This window comes from Colletotrichum chrysophilum, assembly GCF_026319265.1.
Source record: "Colletotrichum chrysophilum strain AFK26 chromosome Unknown scaffold_21, whole genome shotgun sequence".
Classification (NCBI taxonomy): Eukaryota; Fungi; Ascomycota; class Sordariomycetes; order Glomerellales; family Glomerellaceae; genus Colletotrichum; species Colletotrichum chrysophilum.
In genome coordinates, this window is record NW_026517308.1 from 117,095 (window position 1) to 140,546 (window position 23,452).

The 23,452-nt window shown below is 55.3% G+C and overlaps 1 protein-coding gene across 1 annotated transcript; it reads left to right on the forward strand.

Moving 5' to 3' along the window:
- Positions 1 to 3,780: 3,780 nt before the first annotated feature.
- Positions 3,781 to 6,979, forward strand: COL26b_003687 (uncharacterized protein; the record flags this gene model as incomplete). The annotated part of the gene is made up of 2 exons (XM_053176580.1): positions 3,781 to 5,823; positions 5,873 to 6,979. The coding sequence occupies 2 exons, from the start codon at positions 3,781 to 3,783 to the stop codon at positions 6,977 to 6,979; spliced, it is 3,150 nt and encodes a 1,049-aa protein (XP_053039439.1).
- Positions 6,980 to 23,452: the final 16,473 nt, after the last annotated feature.

The window sequence follows — 23,452 nt, forward strand, 5'->3', positions numbered from 1 at the left end:
CCTGGGCCCGTGGGAGCGGGCACACCAATAGCACTCGTCATCAGCGCGACTGGAAACGAGAGACGCGTCGAATGATGGCTCCGGACAGCGGAAGCTTTCAGTGCGGCCCCCTTTGGGACGAGTCTTGTAAACTCTGAAGTGCAAGTGCGGTGCAGAGACCCGGCGCAACCGCAGCGCAGCCGCGCCACTTGGTTACGCGCACACATGGGATGCTGCAGCAACCCGAAACTCGGACTGGCTACTTGGAAGCTGGACGAGTCGTGTAATTGCGAAGTAGATAGTAGTGTCGCGGCGGTGGATCATGGAATTGAAGTGAGGTGGTACGGATGAGCGTTGCCGATGGCTCATCTTGAACGCGATGCCATGCGATGCGAGTTGATGCGGCTCCCCGAGCGCCTCATACGTAGGGGAGAAGTGTATATCGCAATTCATCTCGCTGCGATTGCAAACAGCGGGGTCTTCATCAAACGCTACCAGCGCGAGCCATCGAAGAAAAAGACAAAAAGCCAAATCTGTGGTTGCTTGTGTCGACGGCTAATGGCAAGAGGGTTGGGTTGACCTTGGGCAAGCGGACCGGAAATGATTGTTTGCTTGTCTCTGTGGAGAAATTCAAGATCCCTGGCCGTTTTGTTTTTGGAGTCTTGAACCCCTCTCTCAACTCTCAAGTCCCCAACGGCGGGAGGGAACAAAGGCGATTTGACGGCGCCCGCCTGAGCATTTTTCTCCCTTCCCCTCTTGAATGATCAGTCGGTGCGATGAGATGGATCACATTTGATGGGCGTGGTGAGATGGGACGAGATTGATGGAGCGAGGTAGGGAAGGATGGATTGAATTTGATACCCGCCCGCTCCATAAGATTTGCCTCATTTTGGGAGGTTATTTAGCGGCCAGGGAAACAAAAAAAATCACTACGAGAGGGGACGAGAGGGGGGCAGCAGCACGCTATTTGGCGGGTTCCATCTTCCATTTGCTCACACCGCCCAAGCTGCGATTTCCGTGAGGTAGGTGCCACCTGGGAACCCATAGGTTGGTGGAAAGGAAGTTGAAGTCGGTAAGGCACCGTGGGCACCTGCGGAGTCCCTTTTTCTGCTAGCGCAGACCAGAGAACGAGGAGCTCGTGCAAGGAACGAACGGGTATCCCTGTTGAACGGGAACCCGACCTCCCTTTCTCAAAATCAAAATGCGAGTTTTTGGACGGGGCCAAGCGAGTGAGCGGGCGGACGGCGGGCGGGCACTGGCACCGACCACCACCACTACGGGCACTGGGCAGTCCAGTCCAGTGTCCACCCACCCTCACCACCGCTATTTCGTCGCGCTACTGCCATCATCACCCGCCGCCTTTTTTTTTTTCTTTCTATTTTGCAGCGAGTTTTTCCTAGGTCCCCCCCAATCCCGTCCCTTTCCCCGCCCATTTCAATGTTTCCCCCCCGGTGCACTGCAGTGCGTTCGCCCACCAAGCCCGGCCTCCATGTCTCTGGCCTGCAGCTGCAGCGTGTAGCGTGCTCAAGGGACCTGACCTTGTCTTCCTCCCGCCTTGTAGTTTACCACTCTAAATGGGAGGAGAGATACTTGCCGGTTAAATCATCCTAAGGCATGTAGGTTTGCTTCGGCCTCGTACCTTACTTTCCGGGCCTTAGGTAGATCCTCACAACAGAGTCAGGGACCTGGCCTCCATCGCTTGGGCCAGCCTGCAGTCTGAGGGAATGATTGGAAGAGTGGATGTACGGCCTCTGCCCTCCTGCCCTCTGTGTTTGTAGACGGTTCAGTCTGGTCACCTCGTCTTCGACGGCACTGGAGAGCAACAAAAGGCAAAGCAAAAGAGGTCAGGGAGACAGACGTACGTAGTAGGTAGGTACCTGCGCCTGCACTTCAGTTAGATACCACGCTGCACCTGCACCGCTTTCTCGCTCCCGGCATCCATCCATCCAACTTGCACCAGTCCAGTCTCTTCCTCCACCCGCACTCACAGCACGCTTCTGATTCGCATCTAAGCACCTCTAGACGGGGTGAGGAACCGAGAAAGAGGCTCCAGTGTGCTCCAGTGCTCCAGTCCAGCGCTCCACCACCCTGGTCGTGACCACTGACCTGCCTGCCACTGACAAGCGGCGACGGGCCCTTCTTTTTCGACAAAAACAACCACCAGACCAGTCCACTCCAGGACCAGTCCCGACCAGACCAGTCGTCGTCGTCTCGTCTCGTCTCCTCCAGGACTGCATCGGTTCACACTCCAACCTCACTCCAACCTGCCCCCGACGGCTTGGTGGTAATCCCGACCGCGCACGCCTGCCTCTCCTTTCCACAACACCTCGTCGACTTCGAAATCTTCAATCACGTCTGTTTTCCCCGTCGACGAATCGCCGCCACATTCCATCGACCGTACCGCTCTGCCCTCTGTTGTTCCCCGGAATGAGGTAGCATCATCAATGCTCTCAGCTCCCTGACCGGACTGAGGTTGCCCGCTCGCGAAATCGCACCGCGCCCTCGACTCAACATTCGCCGACTTCCTAATCTCGCCACATCTCGCCTCGTCGGCTTCTCTACTCACGCCTTCACGTCCAACGCTCGCATGACCTGCGCGCTGGCCGTTGCACCGAGTACACATGATAAGGGAGCATAGAGTACCTGCTGGCCCGCGACCGGCGAACCAGTCCCCGACAAGACTGTATGGAATGCCCTCATCTTTCGTTTCCCGCTCTTTTTTTTGACCCCGTCCCGCCCCCCTTACCCGCTCTTTGTTGCTGCTGTGCCCTGCATCCCTGAAGAAACCAGTGTGCTAATCCGCCAAAAACTTGCAGTAATAGGGGCATCCCGGACTCGAGAACCACCTCTCCCTCAAAGGGCTCGCTCGCGGACGGTCCAATGCTCAGTGCATCTTCGGCCAACAACCACTCTCTGTTTTCATTCGGTCGGAATGGCGCCGCGAATGAAGTAGGAGAGTCGACTAATTCTTTTGACTTTCTGCCCTCGGTCAGCTTCGACGACCTCCAAAGCAGCCTTGAGTCCGCATCCCACGATTTCAAATTGACCCAGTTCCCGTCCCCGACCGGTCAAGGCAGCATTCTAGAGACTCAGGGCATGACCGACAAAATGGGCGGGGGCTCCAATACGACCCAGAATGGCGGAGCCGCGCGTGCTGGTGGTATTCCTCAGACCGCGACCCGCCCTGGTAGATCTGGTTCTATTCTGAGGAGACCTAGTACCTCCAACAGACAGGCCAGCATTTCATCCATCGCCTCAGGACCATCGTCCGGCACTGATTCTGCGACTGGGTCTTCAGCCGCGAGACCCCGACGTCAGAGTCATTATCCTCCAGTATCAAACACGAATATTACCAACATTGCGAAGCCTCCCAGGAAATCCATCGGTCCGGGTCCCATTGAGACGGACTTCGGCAGTCGCACCGCGCAAAGGAGTAGGAGACCGAGCATCACAGGCAACGCTGGTGGTGGACCCGATTCCACTCGGACCTCGATCGATGGCAGCTCCGGCGCTGGTTTTGAGACTCCGCGAAACCTCACGAACAGAGCGACCAAAGCTAAATCGATGCACCAAGCACTACCCCGGACAAGCACCACAAATCTCTCGACCCCCGACAGCAGTCGTCTGTCCACGATATCTCCTCGATCACCTCGAGGTGGAAGTAAGGGAAATACTGGCGGCGCTGGCGGTTCTGCCCATTCGCAGTCGAGAAGACAATCAGTGATGCCCGGAGGAGGGTCCCACGCATCGCACGCAAGCGGTCTCGGTGCCAGGACCATCAGTCCGACCGACACGCGACGAATGAAGCGCATGTCCATGCACCACGTCCCGAGTCTCACCCAGCTGGCCAACGCGCCGCCTCCCCCGCCGCTCGAGCACCGAGAACACTCCAGATCCCCATCGATGATACCCCGAAAGGCATCTGCCACGCCATCATCATCTCGAACGACTCCCGACATGCACAGAAAATCGTACAGTTCGGGCTTGTCCATCACCTCGACCAACAGCTTTAATACCATCAGAACCTCGACCGGCTCATCAATCCAGCCACGGGCACCCGCCGCGGGAAGTGCGTCGCGTCTGCCAGCCCCCAAGCAATTTACCCCACATAACCACAACTCCCATTCCGCTGATGACGAGGAGGACGTTCCGCCCGTGCCTGCTATTCCGAAAGCGTACGAATCACCACAGCAGTCAGCCACAGAAGGATCGTTTTTGGACAAGCGGAAAGCCAATCTTGCTGCGGATGCTAGCAGCATCAATAGTAACTCCACTGGCAGTTTCTCCATCCCGTCGCTCCCTGAACCCGCTGTCAAGCTGGTACGAAAGCCCAGCACCCGGAAGTCGACGAATGCAGCAGCCCTGGACGCCGAAAAGAAAGGCAACCCGTCTCAATCGAGAAAGAACCCTCCTCCTCCTGTGCGGCTGCCCCCAATTACTGTTGGGCCGCTGAACCCATCCACGACCGCCAAGATCGCAGCGTTGGGTCAAAATGGTCCCGACAGGAACTTAAGCCCGCCACCGTCGCGTATTACCGCGAAGACGCCCACCACCCCCATGACCGCGTCTAAGAGCTCCTTCTTCTCCAGGAACCGACAAGACGATAAGTCGGACTTCAGCCTGCGAAGCAGCAGTACTGTCCACCACGCACGTCTCGACAGTGCATCTGGCGCTGATGGTACAAGCTCATCCGAGTCATTCGAGGCCTTGTCCAGAAAGCCAACCAACAAGCCCAGCGTGTCCCCGTTCTTGTCTTCTTCAGTACCCAAGGGAGGCCCCGATCCTGCTTTCCTGAAGAGGTCCAAGACCGGCGGCGACTTGAGCAACATCACTGGGCCTCTTGACGTGAAGCCCATTCAAAAGCCATCTGGCCCGCGTGCTCCCCGCCCCTCCAAGGCAATCTCGCCAACTCCGCCAGCGTCCGATCCAGAGGAGCCCCCTACGCCATCATCAATGAGCTCGCTGCGTAGAAAGCTGAGCTTGTCGTGGAAGCGTGGGAAGAACGACTCAAAATCTGCACAGGACAAGACCTTGGAGCGCAGCCTTAGTAAGGAACAGATGCCTCCGCCACGCTTGCCCATCTCCGCCACGGTCTCGAACCTAAGTTCGGCAAAGAACAGTCCAAGCCCGTCAGTCAAGGTTAACACATCTTACTTGGATTCAAGAAGGAGGAAGAGCTCAGCGGCAAGCTTGGGCCACGATAGGACTAAGAGTGAGAATTGGACCTCGGCTTCCGTTCCTAAGGCTCACCCCGAATCATCTCACCCTCATAACCCTTCTGTCATGCAAAAGATTCTTCGCCCGAAGGCGTCAGCGACGGCGATTCGCCACCAGGACCCGTGGACCGCAGATCTCGACAAGGACGACCTCGTTGCCGAGGAGGAGATGAAGAAGATGGGCGCAAGAAGAAAGGAGACCGAGATCGCGGCTCGAACTCTTGACGCCCTGAGGAAACGCGCAACGCCAAAGGAGCGAGTCGGTGCCCAGGAAGCCATCCGGATCGCGATGCTCAACATTTACGAGCGCGGCGAAATCGTTGATTACAACGACATTTACTTTTGCGGAACGCAGAACGCTCGCAAGGTGGTTGGTGATCTCCAGTCGGACGCGCCCAACTTCGGCTACGACGACGAGCGTGGAGACTACACCATCGTGCCTGGCGACCACCTCGCCTACCGCTATGAGATTATCGATGTGCTTGGAAAGGGAAGTTTTGGCCAGGTCGTCCGGTGCATTGATCACAAGACAGGCGTGCTTGTTGCCGTCAAGATCATTCGCAACAAGAAGAGATTCCACCAGCAAGCTCTTGTCGAAGTCAACATCCTGCAAAAGCTTCGCGAATGGGTAAGGTTCAAAGAATTACACACAATTTCTCAAGCTAACAATAGAACAGGATCCTAAGAACAGGCACAGCATGGTCAACTTCACCCACAGCTTCTACTTCAGAGGACATCTCTGCATATCTACCGAGCTTCTGGATATGAACCTTTACGAGTTCATTAAGGCGAATGCGTTCCGCGGATTTTCTTTGAAGCTAATTCGCAGGTTCACCAAGCAGATGCTCAGCTCACTGAATCTTCTCAAGCAGCACAAGGTCATTCACTGCGATCTCAAGCCAGAAAACATTCTGTTGCGTCATCCTCTGCACTCAGAGATCAAGGTCATCGATTTTGGTTCCAGCTGTTTCGAGAACGAGAAGGTGTACACCTACATTCAGTCGCGTTTCTACCGGTCCCCCGAGGTCATCTTGGGCATGACATATGGCATGCCCATCGACATGTGGAGTTTGGGATGTATCCTGGCCGAGCTGTACACCGGAGTGCCCATTTTCCCTGGTGAGAATGAGCAGGAACAGCTCGCTTGTATCATGGAGGTGTTTGGTCCGCCAGAGAAGCACCTGATTGAGAAGAGCACGCGCAAGAAGCTGTTTTTCGATTCCATGGGCAAGCCACGTCTCACGGTGTCCTCCAAGGGACGAAGACGTCGTCCTTCTTCCAAGACCCTCCAGCAGGTTCTTAAGTGTGACGACGAGGCATTCCTCGACTTCCTCGCAAGATGTCTACGATGGGATCCGGACAGACGTCTGAAGCCGGAGGAGGCCATTCACCACGAGTTCATCAGTGGCAAGAAGATGAGCGCCCCTCTCCCGCGCATCCCCACGACCCGCGAGGCGTCTCCGGCGAAGCGTCACACTACGGCTGCGGCACCGCGCCCACTCCCCGAACCCCCCGCCGCAGGTTTCAAGAGCAACCCTGGATCGAGGCACGTTAGCGGGGCAAGCCCTCACAAGCCCGTCTCGGGGCCGCCGACCTCGCGCAGACCCTCGGTCGCAACCGCCGGAACCGTCCATGTTGCCACGGCCAAGCGCACCAGCACGGGGACAGGCGGTATCACCGTCGGAACCAGCAACCTCCCTCGCGCGGCGATGAGGAGTGTGAGCGCCAAACAGGACCTTGCATCTGCCGGAGCGACCGCGGCCATGAGTCGGCGACAAGTGTAGGGGAGGCATGCAGGCCGGCCAGGATTGGCAAGATAGAAAGAGCCAGGCGGATCAAGCATTTACAGGCGAGGTGGTTTACGAATCATTGGGTAGTTGATTGCTTTTGTTTTTTATTCCCTCCTAACGCTACATCCCTAAAGGGCAGTGAACATGTTCCTGCGCCATGACCACGTTTGAATGGAGTGACGGAATACCCAGCACGAAGAGTCACAGCCGGCAGGAAAGGAGTCAAATTTGGGGCATGGCGGGGCAGTTTTCTTCATGATGAGCGAGCAGTCCGGGTGGTGGTTGTGGTGGGTGTCATGTCGGATCGGATGACCAACACACAGACACACCCTTGTTCTTTTTTGTTACTCAAAACCGCATTTTCTTTTCTTATCGTAACCTTCTTCTACCCTAGCTATATACAGACAGACACGAGTCTAAAGCCCCCTTCCCGCGGACAACCACCAGCAGAGAAGGGGCTCCATGTACGTTTGGTGGATGGGATGGAGGAGCGAGAACTCGTTAAAGGACGGGAGTGTCCGAAGAGGCACGGGCCGCTGTTTGCCCGTCCGTCATTTTTGCAAGGATAAAATGAGAACGAAGGCGAGAGATGTGTATATTAATAATGACGAATGGCCTTGGAATGAGTGAAATGCAGACCGGACTGGGGCAGGCGTGTTTGTGTGTTTGGCTGTTCATGTGTGACTCTAGGCATCGGTGAGGGAAGACCGAAGATGTCGCTGCTGCCGGCTGTTACCTCGCAATCACGGTAGATGTGAAGCAGTAGGATGGGGTTTGGGCAGGAGAAGCGACGAGGTAGCGGCTCGCACTTGCGTCTGAGGCAAAGAAGGGTCAAAAAGTTTGCGATACTCTGCGGGTTGGCTGTGTTCTCTCTCCTTCCACTTCATCTAGAACCTCCTGAACCCTGTTGCCTGCGATATTTTGAGGTCGAGACACGGGCGGAGAGGCGGCAACGTAGAAGGCAAGGCAGACGATGAAGCGTCAATAGAAGGCGGGACGCCGACTGGGAAAGAAGTATGCCTTTGGGGCCGCAAGAATGCGCCTTCTTGAGACGATGTGATGGTGTGCCTGTTGAGAGAGATCATGAGGTTTGTCGTTTCTGGCCCCCGTTCCTTCCCAGGCAACGAGTGTGATCTCGAGAAAGGGTACGATATGGATGGTATGGTATGTGGCGAGAAGCCAACAGTTTCGAAAGGAAAGGCAAAGGGGAAGGATTCCAAGGCGAGGCCGGCTACGAACCGTTGGTTCTGTTTCGTTCGAGGCCTCCCTTTAGAACAGGCCACGCCCCCCCCCTCTCCTCCCCTGGTCAGCATTGGGGGCCGAAGAACGAAGATGAGCTGTCACCTCTTCTTTTTGCTTTCGAGGGTCGCTCTCTACGTACCGTACCGTTCCTGTGAAGGGGGTGGTTGTGGTGATGTGATGGGAGGTTTGGGGGCACACGTCCCAGATGGTGGAAAGGGTGGTGATACAGTGGGCTGGTGGTGAGCCTTGTAGGGCTGGGGAGGAGGGTGTGCGTCTGGTCACCTCAGGGAGAATGAAGGGTGATACGAAGCGCGACCGAGACCCCGGGATCACGGCAGATGGGCCTCCAAATGCCGAGATTCCTCCCCCCATTTCTTGTTTGTTTGGTTGTATCTCTCGGTGTCCGTTTGAAGCCTTTCTACGAGGAGCTCGGGTCAAGAGGAAGGCATTGGATGAACCCCTGTTCCTGGGACGGACGGTTCTGTCAATGGAGCGAACTAGGACTTGAATGATTGAAGGTTTTTTTTTTTTCTCTGCCGTTTTTGCTTTTGGGGTTTCCTCATCTGGACGAACACGATGAGGCTGAAAGCTGGGAAAGGCCTCCGGTGACGATCCTTACCGAGAGAAGAATGACGGTGTCTACATTTAGCAGGACGAAAAGCAAAAAAGAGGGCATCACGAAAAAGCTTCCGGGCCACGGGCCACCGGGGCCGGGGTCATCCGTAGGCCTCCGGAGGAAAACTCCGTCCCGGAAGAGAAAAGATGCGGGGAGAGGGTCCGTAGAGCTAGAAATAGAAAAAAGAAGCTATCGTGAAAGAACAGACCACCACCAGAAAAACAGGGTCTTTGTTCCCTGAAACATCGCGCTACCCCTTCCCTCCCTCCCCTGCCCTTGTTCGACCGTTTGCCGTGAGAAACGCGCTATCGCGGGTCATGACACAATCCCCTGTCCTATTTTCCTCGTCAAGTGGGAAATAAAGTGTTGATCACAGTGAAAGCTGAATGAGCAAAGCGCCCCCCTTGGAAGGTGGAGCGAGTCCACGCGCTTGCTGGTATGCATACCTTATGGATATTTTGACGGGACAATCAGTAAACACTAAATCAGATTTCTGGCCTTGCATTAAGACTTGAAGACATGGGAGGAAGAAATTCTGAATGTGAAAGGCTGTCACAAGCCGTGGCGACGGCCTTCCTGACGGATTATGTGACGTTGGGGGCGACCAGGTTCTTCGGTAGCACCGGGAAGGATGCGAGGGACGTTTCCCACGGCGGCAAGGCGGCTGTTGTCAGACGCTCCCAAGGTGTGCGCGTGCAAAGGTGGACAGGCCGAAGTGCGAAATATGCCTTGTAGGATTCAACGTCTGCCGAGGTGGTTATTCATCGTCCCTGTGCCGTCTGGCGCGATGGATCCGCGCGGATGTCATGATCTGCACGTAGGGCGAAAGGCTTGACAGCTTTTCGACTCAGAACCAAAAAAGATCGGCCGAGGAGGGCCAGCGGCTGTGCTCTGAACCAGGGTCTCTCGATCGAAGGGGGTCACCATACCCAGTGGTAAGGTTCGTAAGGCCGCTTGATAGACGCCGAGCGGGCCTTTTGACATGCAGGTTCGCCAGAGCTGAAGACATGGTCTGGGTCGGTCAAGGACTCAAGGGTCAAAAAGACCAGTCGAGACCACGTTGAGCCTCAGATTTGCCACCGGCATGCCGTGTTTCAGAAGAACGTTGAAGACGAACAAGTCAGGTATGCTCCGCTGCGGGTGCCTGGTCTGCAACGATCATACGAACTTGACTGGTAGAACGAGAGGTGCGGGAGGGGCGCGCCCCCGGATGGATCCCCTCACACGCCGTAGTCGTGGGAATGCGGCCGCGGGAGGAGGCCAACGGCGGAGCTGAAGCATGGGGGGGTCGAGGAGAAGACAATCTGCGGCGCGGTTCGGGGAGTTTTCTTCTCCCTTCATGACGAGGGGGCCTGTTCAGGTTGGACAGGACATTTGCGGATGCAGAGGTCGCACGGTCAGCATGGAAGGAAGCAGAGTCAAGTCGAGGGAACCGTTGAACGGCAGCATCGGCCGAGTACGGATTTGGAAGCGGGGCGTGGCTGGGGAGCCTGGGCCAAGCCTTGACTGTGGTTCAGCACCTGTAGACACTAGCCGCAATAGGCGTCAAGTTTCAACAACAGCGGGCGGCTCTGGGATGCGATCAAGGTACCAGGGACTTGGGAGATAGGGCAGGGGAGGGGTGAAGCTCTCTTACCTCTGAAATCACGGTGTAGGGTATGACGCGGGATTGGAGAGATGACGGAGGCTGCTCCGTAGCTTGCGAGAGCGGCTATCACGGCCGGGATTCTCGTTGAAAGCGTAGTTTGGTAAAGGCATCTAATGACGGCGATGACGGACGCGATGGGCAAGTGACGGGGCAGCTCGTAAGATGAAGACGTAGACTGCATAGTCTGGCACATAGGCGTGTTTGCTGTGGACGATGCGCGGAGGGACTTCTGCCCGACAAAACAGGCATCCGAGGACGCGAATGTCTCATTGAGCTTCGCGATAAGAGCGATGGGAAGCAATGACGCTGGCAGTCGGAAGTCGAGTGCAGCATAGCATAGCGGTATGGCGGCAGTTGCATACGTAGTGTAGGAAGTGTGGAAATGTCGAGCAGCAGGCCCACCCAAGACCGACGGCGACTCCGGCCAAGACATGGTGAGCAAGTCGGGGTGACGGCGTTGAGCGGTGGATAAAAGTGGACCTAGAACTCTTGATCCCACCGTGATGGCAGAAGGCCCTGGCCGCACTGCTGGCCCAAGGATCCGTGATGTGGTTCAGTCCCCGTGGCTTGCTGACTCCCGAGGCTGTGCTGGAGCTAACAAGACAGGGGCCTGGCCATCATCCACTGCAATCGACGGCCAGTTTCGACGGGGAGAAGGTGAGATGGAGGAATTCGTCCAGTAGTAATTCGAGAAAGTCGCTGTGCTTCGCTCGTTATCCAATCGCTTGCGCTCCCTGTGAGACAGCAGACCCTTGCTCCCAGCGACAATCCCCCGCAAAGTGATGTATGTTGAAATGAACGAGGCTGATTGAGTCCCTTTTGCAGCGACTAGAGCAGGATGGAGTCAATGATTGTGCATACTAATGATTCGATTCTTGGTTTCGAGTGTGTGACTGCGTATCCGTAGCTCGGCGGTTCAGGTCTTGCGTCCTGCAGGTAGTTGACGACAGTCGAGACAAGCGTCATGCAGGTCCGGACTTGGAGGAGGTTGACATTGGCTGTGTTTCTGTCTTCTGCGTGTGCGGAGGATGGTGTATAGCACCCATGATAAAGCTTCTGGGATAGTTCCGCGATTGGATGCTGCAATAGGTGCAGAAGAGGGCGAGATGGGAAACGGAAAAATGGTCATCTTGGCCTTGTCCACACTCTGCGGGTTTCTTGACCCAACGCCCGCCTGCCCACACGGTTCCGCAGACGGGATGGGGCCGGTGGACAGTCGGAGCCATGGGTACGGGGGACACGTGCGAGTATCGGACCGTTGTAGTCGGACACCGAGTGCCGCGCAACCATTGGCGGTTGCAACGCACTGGATTGCCCGTTGGATGCGCGGCAGTTGACGCCTGTGGTCATTTTGCCCGGATTGTGACTCTTTTCCGGGCGTTGTTGTGTCTTGGACGACGTTTGGCCTCGGTGAGTGCAGGCCGCAAAAAGCGTAGTGGTGTACTGCTAGTTCTGAGGGTTGGGGTTACATCGAACACCCAACGTCTGGCGCGTCGTATCTCGGTACCTGTTGGTCCTTGATGCGATCTCTGTAACGCAGGACTCGATGCAGGTCTTGGATCGGGCCCGTTGCCCAAAGATGGCGAACGGTGAACGGCGGAGGTCTTGTGCTGGCCTTGCAGCAAGCAGACAAGTGCCGTGGATTGAGTTGAGGGGACTGTGAAGCAGGCTGTGTTGCGCTGGTTCGTTTGTCTGTTGGCTCCGTCCCACCCGGTCGACGGCACCGATCCCTAAGCATGTACGTCCGTGGAGCGGTTGAATTGCCCAAGACGAACGGCTGAAAAGTCGGCAGGACTTGGAAAGCAGTTCATCGGAACTTCTGTTTGCTTGATTTAAGCGGACCGGACCCAGAGACGATAAAGGTCAACTTCTGCATTGGCGAGGGACAGCCACGATTCGTCGACCACTAGTCCGAGTCCAAAGGTAGTGCAACAGGGGTGAGCTTGACTGTGTGGGCATCAAGGGTCGAGGTTTCAACGAGGTTGGGGTAGGAATTCGTAGTGCGCTGTCGTAGATGGGGGTCGGAAGAAGGCTTGGATTGGGTTGTGACGCATTTTTTCCGGTATCCCCATCGACAAGCCCCCCGACCTACTGCACAAAGGCGACGACGTTGAAATCCTTGGAGAGCCATCCGTGACTGCCATCTGCTCCAGCGGTCTGTCACCTGAACTTCTGGCGGGCGGTGGAGACGACACGTGAGGGCCATGCCTGCGAGATTGACCAGTTACATGCCTTGGCAGGGCGCAAGCTTTCGTAATCAGGAAAGAAGCAACATCCAAACTTGCCCTTTTTGATCAAGCTGCATGGTTGTTCGCCCAGGCATCCCAGGCAGCACACCCTCCCGCGCTCTTTCCCGGCAGCGAGAGACAAAGAGAGAGAGAGAGAAAGCTCGTCAGGGCAAGAGCTAGACAGAGCAGGAACACCCGTGGACATCATATTCATCGTACCTTCTCAGTTGCGTTTTCGTGCCTTCCCAGTTGGGGCCAGGGGTGCTCCATGTCGTGCCCAGGCCCATCCCATCCAATCCAATCCGTGGATGTCATTGCACCTCTCTCCAACCTACCCGTCGGCTTTCGCTTTGTGCTTCGTACAATGCTCTCAAGGTTGGCTATGTGCACCTTATCCTACCTACTCCATCGCACATTGCCTGAAGTCGCTTCACGCTAGCCAATGCTGCATCTCTGTTGCTGGTACTTTGGCGCTTGACAACCACTTACACCCCCGGTCCGATGCCATTCGGGGACGCTGACCTGCGTCTCGGTGCCTGCTCCAACCGGCAGCCCTCTCATCAGAATCACCAGTTATCTGTCTTTGGGTTCCCTCAATCTATCGCGCGTTCTTGGCATGTGCTTGTGACGCCTACCTCCTCCAACCACTTACACAGCAAGCGACATTCGGTGAATTGGTGCAGAGCAATATCGGTGGTGCGGCCCATTCTCTCACTTGCGAACCTTCTCACCCTCCGTACCTGAACGGGGCTCTCAACGAATACCGAAGTCCTGGGCTTGGAGGGAAGGGCCTGTCGATCAAGGTCTCAAACGTGCATTTACATCGGTCGAATGAAAGCCGACGTCGTCCTCGAGACCTGCATTGGCCGATTTACGGGGACCTTCGGAGACCGTTGCAACCAAGACATGGTAGGCATTCCATACCAATCCCCCTGTGCGGGCCCGGGAATACTGACAACTTCGACAGCCCGCACAAAAGAGCTCGGAGCAGATTACAACTCATCTGTCAAATGAAAAAAATGGCCCGTTGTCGGGGGGTCTCCCCCCGACTGCCCGGACCCGCCGCCCCTAGCATCGCATCGCATCCCGTCGCATCTCAGTCGTCTTACATCTCCAGGGGCCCTTCGACCCGAAAAAAGGCTGTTTCTTACTCTCTCCAGATGCCCGGGTCTCATCTCGATATGGCCTCCAATGACGACATGCTGCTAAGCGCGTTTGATCTGACCATCCTCCCGACAATTGGGAAGAGCATGGAATATTCGTCTGCAGAAGCTCCCGGCTGTTCATCAGCACCAGCACCGATCGGGCACGTACTGCGGCCAATGGGCGCCGGAAAGACAGCCACCGGTTCGGTGGAACCCCAATGAGCGTTGATTGATGACCAGCACAGCCCTATCCCTGCACGCTGTACCTCTTAGCCCGGGCTATATGGACAATGTACTTGGGGGGTGCCAGCCATGGTTGAGCAGCAACAGCCACCTAGCCTCGATGCATGGCTATTCTTTTCCTCTCTTGTCAGCACGAAGTCGAAGCTCCCGTTCGATCTACCATCCCATTTCCCCCGTTGCGGAAAGGTGCCCACGACCGTCAAACGACGACCCTTGGGCTATATTCAGCATTTTTGGATGGGGACATCGACCTCAAATTAGCTTTCCCTGCCTGCCCGCTCTTGGGTGCGGGTTTTGTCCACTGAGAGCTCGAAATGCGGCTCTTGGCAGCTCGTTGATCTGATGGCTTCCCATTGGTGATCCCAGCAGCATTCTTCGCATCCCAGCCCGTCACCGCGGAAGCGTTGTGCAACGAGAGCAGAATCCGGTTCCTGGCTCACGGGCCGAGACCCTGTCCTGTCACGCCGCAAGGGGCAAATAATCACCATCCTTCAGTTCTCAAGACAAGCAGCATAGCTTCCGTTGGTCGACGGGACCAGCTCCGGGGCCTCAAAATTTTGTTCATCCTGCAAGGATCAGGATCAACAAGAGTCCATGCCAATCTTGAAGAATCATTAGCGAAACACCACCACGTTGAAATGGAGGTCTGGCCGTCGCCCCGGGCACTGAGTTGGGTCGACAGGGTTGCTGAGTTGCAGGCTTGGGCGTGCTCTATGGAGCAGTTCGCGAGCCTCTGGGCCAGCATACCCTCATTTAGCAATCCAGCCGTGCGCTATCCTTGATTGACTGCAGGCGGGCTGTCGCTCAATTGTGGGCATCGCAGAGAACACTCTCTGAAAATACAAAGATGGTCCAGATGGAGGAGGGGTCACAGATCATCACCAAGGACCTCGGCCAGGGCAAGGCTCAATGGAGGCCACACCTTAATGTTCCTGCCTAGGCTCGATGATCCAAGAACTCAACTTGCGTTCCACGGCTGGTATCTGGTCTAGGCAGGACGATGGTAGGACTATCAGACATCAGGGATGGCTAATAAGCGCAAGCAAGACAAGACCTGGTGTGTCTTGTTTTGGGGCCATGATGCAGAGTCAGCCCTGCCGTTCAAGACAAGAGAGCTATCTTGGGTCGGCACCCTGTCGGCTCTGGCTGCTGATGGGTGTCGAAGCCGGTGCAACCAGCCGATAATAGACTCTCGGGCGTTTTGTTTCGTCCTTCAAGCGCACTCAACCGCGGCACGACGACACAGCAGCGGCAGTACCTGACAGAAGTCAGGACTAAGATATGCAACGGCATGGCAAGTCGGTATGACAGCCGCGGCTGCGCTGCCACTTCTGCCCTAAGAATGGTACCAGAAATGATGGTCGATGCAAATCAGCATGCGGCATCGACCTTGGAATCTTTCAAGGCACAGGGACGAGGGCCAATGGAAGGGACCTGACGATATCGTACAACCATCCACCCATGGCATGGCATGGCATCCTACCGCACATCAGCCCTGCTGCATCTCATCAACCCAAAGTATGGGGACACACTCCCGGCAGTGGTCCATTTTCAGACATCATGTTCAATTGGGGAATGGATGGTGAAAGATGACTCTTTTGGCCGACAGTCTCCATCGCATCCATCCCACACGCATCGAGCAGTAGGCATGTATGGATGTTACTTACGTTCTGTACCTTACCTACCCTACAGGGCACTTTGCACACCCACACCATCCCGGGCCCTGAACCACACCCACCTTACTGCCCTGCACTTGCACCTGCACCACACTTACCCCCCTCCCCCCAGCCCATTTTCCACAGCCCACACCCTCTCCGCCTGCTCACCTTTCGCTCACTGTTCTGTCTCTTGCGCGCTCTCTCTCTTTCTCTTCTCACACCTGCTGCGCCGCGCCTTACAGGGCCATCGTCGAAGGTGCCTTGCACCTTTTCCTGGCCCTGGCCTGCGCCATCATGTCCGTTGTCTGCATATCGCTCTAATGCACAGAGAGATGCAGCCTTAGTCATTTGGGTCTCACTCAGATGATCCGGCGTGGACTGCCATGGCCCACTGCTGCCTTAGAGCTTTCTCTCTCTCTCACACACACACTCCATCTTCCACTCGCTCCAAGCTTGTCTCGAGTGTGACGGCTCCCCAGGCTGCCAGGCCTATAAGGCCGTGATGCCTTCTCGATTCCTTCTCCCTGTCTCTTGCCTGTTTCTGTACAGTCATCACATCACGAGTACGCTCTCTTAGGTTTCCTTTCCTATTTCCTTTTCTGCCTTATTCCCCTTGCTTCTCTGCACACTTGGCAGCTTTCAGTCGCTCTGGTCTCAACACTCTCGATACCCTTTATTAAAGAACGGCCGCATCCCACCATATCTTGACAGGAAGGATTCATCCTTGGACATATTCATTCATCCATCCGAGATCCAATTGATCTATTCATCACATTCAAGAACAACAAGCACACACAAGTCAACCTAGACAACTCTCACAATGTGCTATCAAATCGTTGAGCTCTACTCGGCCTGCCGGTGCCTCTACTACCAGCACGCCATTGACAGATGCGCTTCATATGGACGACCCGGTCACAGCATTCAGAAGCGAACAATCTTGGTGGGCTACGCATGTCACGCCCACACCTCGTCTCATGGAGGCTACGCATCACAATACACCTACTCAGACTCTGGCTACCACTCAAGCCACTCAAGCAGCAGGAGCTCTCGCCAATACCGATGAAATGTCTTGTCTTCGGTGACGGGTTGCTGTTCATGGCGTTCCCCGAAGCTGGAGCTTTTCAAGTTCAGCGACTGGGTTGTCTACCTATACTCTTTCAGAGCTAGGTCGCCATCGCAGACGCTGCACCCGTCCCAGCTATCACTCCTCTTGGTTGGCCATGACCGGCTGATGTCGTCCTCGGCGCCCCCCGCCATGAGATGACTAGCCGACGGCCTTCACAACATCTTCGCTCCTCTCATCATTACTCAACTCAATTCCGTTCTTACGCCCCGCCATGAAAACCAGCAACGAAGTTATCGAAGACAGAGACGAGATCACGAAAACGTTAGACAGACGTTACACGGCCTATTAGTTGTCACCACCCGCGCGCTACAATAAAACGACATCTTGAAACTCGCCCACGTTCCCCTTCCGGTCTCGACCCTCGGCTTCTTCGAAATCTTCTCAATATTTTCTTTCTTTCTCCGGATTTTCTTTTTGGATATCATTCACTCCCGACACGGCTGCTTTCTTTATCGACATTCAGCTTGCATAGCGGTGGCATTGGGTTTTGCATTGGGCGGCTTGGGCGGTTTGGATGGAATGAGAGAGCATACCAGAGATGCTGTTAACTTCTAATCGGCGGGTCCGCCATTGCCTCGGTGGAAGGCAGTTTCTTGTGGCTTTCATATTCTGGTCTGGCATGGTTTCCAACATCGGTCCTACAGGCATACTGCAACGGTTTTTGAGGTTTTTTTCTTCTTATTTCCTTTTCTTGACAGCTTCTGTATTCTGAAAGCATTTGGCAGGCGGGTGGGCGGTACAATACCAGGCGTTTAGGGATCAGGCATATATGGTGGTTTGGAAGGACCAACCGGGTGAGCGAGGTTTTTTTTTGTTGTTGTTTACTTCTTTTCCTCTCAAAGTTTTCCGCATACTCTTGAAAATTTCTTCTCTTTTCCTGACTCTCGATACTTTCTGTCTGTCTACTTCTCTCTATCTCTCTCTTCTCTGATCTGTACCATCATACTATCAAAGACGAGTCGCTCTGGTAAGCGGCGAGGACAGCAATGACGCAGGAATGCATGGAGGGTTTCGGACACAGGAATGCCCGGGAAAATCTTCTTTGATGCTAGTCATCAAACCCTTTTCGATTCTTTGGGAGAGACTCGAATCACACTTTTGCATCTCATTCGGGGAACAAAACGAGGCCAAAAAAAAAATCCATTTACTGCCACTCCAATTGGTCAGGGACCGGGGGGAGTGTTGATGGACGGTATTGGATCGGCAGACGCTAAGACCCTGCAGGAACAACGAGCTGGACAAGCAAGAGAACAGATTTGGTCAAGGGCCTCTCCAACGGGTCCAGACATGTCTCGTGTGTTTTAACACAGATCGTTTGTTTTTTCTACAATAGAAAATGTAGCACAATTTACAGCATGCAAACCCTCCAGACCACTTGCAATTATCAGATGATCAAACAAAAGCATATATCAGGTAGCAGCAAATCATAGTACACCAGTCGTTGAATACACGCGGGTGGCGAGAAAACAGCCTCAATTGCGGACGTGAGTCAAATCCCCCACCGTTAGGCAGACTCGCGGCCCGGTAACCAATGAGGTATGACTTCTCCGTGAACGCGGGAGAGAGGGAATAGCGACATGGAATAGGTAGCGTGCCCCTAGCCAGCGGCGTGTAGCAGTGGGAATCGCCGAGGGGGGACTAAACTGCATTGGGAAACATTTTTCGAGCGTAAAAATGGAAGGAATGATGGGGACTCCTCTGGTGAAGATGGGCAGATGGACATTTCATTGGGCGGTACGGAAGGGGGGAGAGAACTTTAATTCGAGGCTGGCTGGCTCTGGGCATGGCCGGAGAGCGGCTTTTGCGCTGTTCCTTTGCGGCGAGGGGAAGGGGGGAGGGAAGACACGGCAGGCAGGCCAGGCAGCACGAATACCCTTTTTGTCTAGGGGTTCTCTTACACGCCATTGGTCGAGGTGACGGCGGCGATGAAGGGGGCAGATGGGGGCCGGAACCAGCCTCGTAGGATTCCATGTTTTATTTGGGGTGCGAGCCTCGCCTCGTGGGTTGTGCCGTCATTGTACGGAGAACGGTGCATAGCTCGTCGCGCGTATGGCGTGTGTTAAGGGTGGGGTAACACACTTCTGTTCGCCTGGTGGTTCAAAGTTCTGACCCCGGGTTCACCTCTCTCTCTGCCGCGCCGTATTTTTGGGTGTGTACCTTACTGTTGAAAGGGCGTGTATCCGTATGGGTGTGGTCTTCTCTGCGCGCGGCGCGGGAGCTCGGGAGACCTGATACGGAATAATATGGCACACGCGGGTATGGTTTACGGGGCGTGGTGGGAATTGTTGAAGAATCTGAGACAGATGGAGGTAGGTGGCTCTAGCTTCCTTTCCTTGCACCCTGTCTCTGCACATCCCTACGGTTGGGTCTTCGGGTCTCTCTTACTCTTCCTGGGACGGAGGTCGAAGAAGCAAGTAATTTTGATGGGTTTTTGGGGGGCCAGGGAGGGGAGGGGGAAGAAGAGGCATGTGTTCCCGAGAGCTAATGGAGACAGGGGTTGCTGTGGTCTGTGAGGAGGGGGCTTATGGGCATGGGGGGGAGCAAAGATGCATGGGGTGATGGATTGAATTGGGGATAAGCACGGATTACCAGACGTCCTTTACTCTTGTCCTCTGCGTTTCTCCTCGGGTCCTCGCGATTGATTGAATTCTGACAGGAGTGGTGGTCTTTTCGGCTGGCATGGCACGGGGCGAATGGTGGTCGTTGAAATTGTGAACTTTTGGTGTTGGTGGGGGAGACATTGAGCACGAGATGCGATGATGAGATGGGATGTTTCTAAGAATAGAACTATTTTTAGAGGCGGCGGGTGGTGGCCGGGCGGCGGAAGGAGCTTTTTTCGCTTGACGGACGAACAGGGCGTGTGGAGACCGGGGGTGGTAACTGGCGTGTGGTGTTCATTTGGAGAAGGAAAAGTGGGGTCATCGCGGCAGTCTCCCTCTCTCTCTCAGAGTGTTACATGGAGATGAGCCGGAGGGTCGGAGGGTGGCGCTTGTTTTGGGAATAGGCGAGATAGCGCGGGTTGGCTGTCTCTCTCTCCCGTCCCCGCGGAACCTGTCTTGGATAACTAGCGTTGGGGTCTAAAAATGTACACACGGTTTTCGCGGGTAGATGGGCTTGTGGTTGCAGTTATGTTCATGTACGGGACTTTGTTTCTTTTTTAGTGTCTGTTCGAGTGTGTGTGTGTGGTTGGGCGTTTGAAGAAACATGACGATGATTGATGATGGGGATGGGGGGAAATAGTGCCGTGCATGAGTGGCATACATGACGCTTGTTCTTTGCTGGCTTGCCGGGAGACGGAGGCACCCCGGGGAAAAGTGTCAGATGTCAGATACTAGCCATGCGCGCCGCCGGGGGACAAGGCGATTGTGGGTCTGTGGTTTGGGCCGCCGGCTTGCTTTCCCATCAGGATTGAAGCAAGTCCGATGGGGGGCCATTTTTGGCGTTCGGGATGGATGAGTGAGATTTTGCGGCCGGGGGAGGAGATTGAGGGGGGGGGAAGGGGTGACTGCTTGTTGTTTCCATGGGGAAATATTACGGTTCGGTGTGGGAAAGTTTAGGACTCTGAGAGAGGATAGTTTGGCGCGTTCTGCTTTCATGGAGGGTTGGGTGAGAATCTCATTGCAGAGACGGACCGCAGCAAAGACAAGCCCAGTGCGAGTGTTTCTTTTTGGGGTTTGGAGCACAGCCCGGCACGGCATTAGTGGACTAGACGACAGACGCGGGAAGGCGCAGGCAAGCGCAGCAAGCGCAAGCGCGGCGTCTGTTACGCGAGTGTGGCAAGATTAGGTAAGGCAGGGTGGGCGTGGTCATGATCTGAGCAGCCAGCGTAGCCGGGCTTGACGCTAGGGCTTTGCGCAGCCCAAGTATGTAAGGTGCATCATGTGCGTGAGTGGTTGAGTCTCTCTTGGCTGCTGTGCTTTCCTGTGTTACCACCCACCCAACTGGGCCTATGTTTTGGGATGGGGAAGAGAGGGCGTGCATCTACAGAATGCGGCTACTGCAACAGCATCGTACTTTCGGCATCGACAGGCCAGGTCCATGTAACACGAAGCTGTCAAGGTTGAAGATGAGGTGAAAGCCAACGGGGGGTTGCTTTGCAGGCTCCAGGATTGGAGCGAGGTGGGATTGACCAAGCACGATGAAGACGTACGAATTCGGGGCATCATTTGCACTATTTTGCGCCGCAAAATGTATGCATGTATCCCCAAAAAAGCAAAGCCTCGAAATGTGCATCTTTGCAGATCATCAAACAGTTGTCAAGCTGTGAAACTAGCGGGAAAAGACACACATGCTGCAAGCCCCGGGTTTATTTTCTGCCCAACGCTAAAAGTCCCCCCTCATCCTTGTCTAGCTGTGAATGTGACGATTGAATGATGCGCTTTTCACCGGGGGCCGGGGGACGTTTGGCAATTTTACGTAGGCGAAGCAGAATTAGCACATAATACGTAGGTAGCTGAGAAGCCATGTCTTGGGAGATGGGATGAGGGGACCCACGATTCCGTTTGGTGGGTTTGGTATGGTTTCTTTTTGTTGCCTTCCTGTTGCTGCCCGTCTGGCGGTGGGTTAGGTAGCTAAGGCAGGCCAGGCCAGCAGCTATTTGCTCGCCAGAGGATTCTCGGTAACACGGCTGCAGATTACGGGCTGATCCCTTAGCAGTTGGGGAGTGCACTGAGTGAAAGGCAATCACATCAGACCTCTAAACATCAAAGACGGGATGGATCATGGCGGTCTTGGGGCCGGGGTGGGGGGGTTGGTTTCCGAGCATCGTGACGGGAAGGATGAAGTTCGGTTCGGCTGCGGTTTTGGCGGGTCCCGTCATCGTGGACGGCCGGGGTGGGGGTTCCGTTAGGCCCCGGAGCCAAGCTCCAATTGACGAGCCATGGGGTCATATGCCAACGCGAGGGGGCGGCGAAGGTCAGAAGGCAGCAAGATACGATCACATCACGAAACCTTGCCCGGCTGAATGTAAATGCACACTGAAAGCAAACAAAACAGGTTGCTGAAGCACAAGGAATGGTTCCCGGGATCGTGTTGCGCGGGAGAGCGGCACGGAAGGGGACGCGAGAATCCTCTCGGGCAGAATCGATGTTTGGCCTCGTTCTGGGGTGTTTGTTGCGTGTTTGTTTGCTTGCCCCCCGTATCCGAGATTCCAGATCCCCCCTCGATCAACCTCACGGTCGGTTCTGCCTGGAGGTCGATTCCGGGCAAACTTGGATGAGGCCCCCGGGGCTACCTTACGCTGTGGGGACCTCGGACTATTGTCTCACATTTTACAGAACCTACGCCGTACTCACAAACACACGATTTTCCAGTCAATGGCTGAAGGATTTCTACAATTGCGAAGCAAGCTGAAGTAGACTTGGGGTAAAACTTCCCGAGAGAGAAAGAAGGAAGCAAAAGAAGCGGGCACTTTTTTGGTTGAGCATTTCTTTGGTGGATGGATGGGATGCTGCCGCTGGGCCGGTAGTGGTTTGTTTTGGGGTCCAAAAAAAGAGTCTCGGGTCTAATGCGGCCGGATATGCAGCGGTCGTCCGCGGCGCCCCGGCTCCGGCTGCTTATTTTTGTTGGAACGTGTGTATGTGTGTGTGTTCCTGTCTTGGCTGCAGTTGTCTTCGCAGCTTTCGGTGTGCAAGGTAGGCAGCGAGAGGTGGACGGAGGAATCCATGGGCGTGGGAAATGCAATGCGGCTGGCTGATTACGGCGGCGCGGCAAGGGCTTCTGGTTTGCTTGGTAGGGGAGGAGAATCTGCATGTCTCGCTTTCTGGTTAGCAGCGATCGATCGGGTAGTAGGGGAAAATAATGACAGCCCCAGGTTTGGTGTCTTTTGGGGACTTTTGGCGGGGAGCTGAGGACGCATGTCCCTGTTCTTTGGAATGCTGCCCGGCTGCTGCATTGCATTGGGTTGGTTCTAAATCGGTTCACCTACACCGACCTGGCGATGCATCTGGCAGGGCGATGAAGGGCAGGTCGTTGCGAGCGCTTGTGTGGACGTTTGAATTGGTCGAGAGAGCAAATGCTCGAGGTCACCAACAAGACGATGGAAGTTGTCGCACCCCACCACACACAGATACTCGCTCACGAGATCAGTTTGCCGTTCCGCCCCATGTTTCTGTTGATAGTGGCAGGAAACAAAATGAGAGGAGGGATGTTTGTTGCAATCCCCTCCCCTGGTCGATTCAGCCCGGGGTCTGGCCAAGATTCCAGGTCGAAGAATGTAGGTGCCTGGCCCGACGAGGTGTGAGAGGTTTCATTGAGGCATGGAATCGCATCACCACGGCCTGGGATAATGATCACTCGCATCGAGGTTACACCGGCATGGGTATGTGGCGTGGGGATAAATTTGACCCTCTGCGCCAGCCCCTCGCTCCCCTGGTCTTTGGGACTGCGCTTGGGAGCAACGAACCGCGGGCTCGTGGTTCATGGCCATGAGGCAGGCATAGTGTGTCGACATTGTGGCAACATGGCATGGGGTGTCACACAATAGGATTATGGGGTTACGGGTGGGAATGAGATACTGGCCAGGACAAACCGTGGGGTCGGTCCTGTAACGATTTTGAGTTG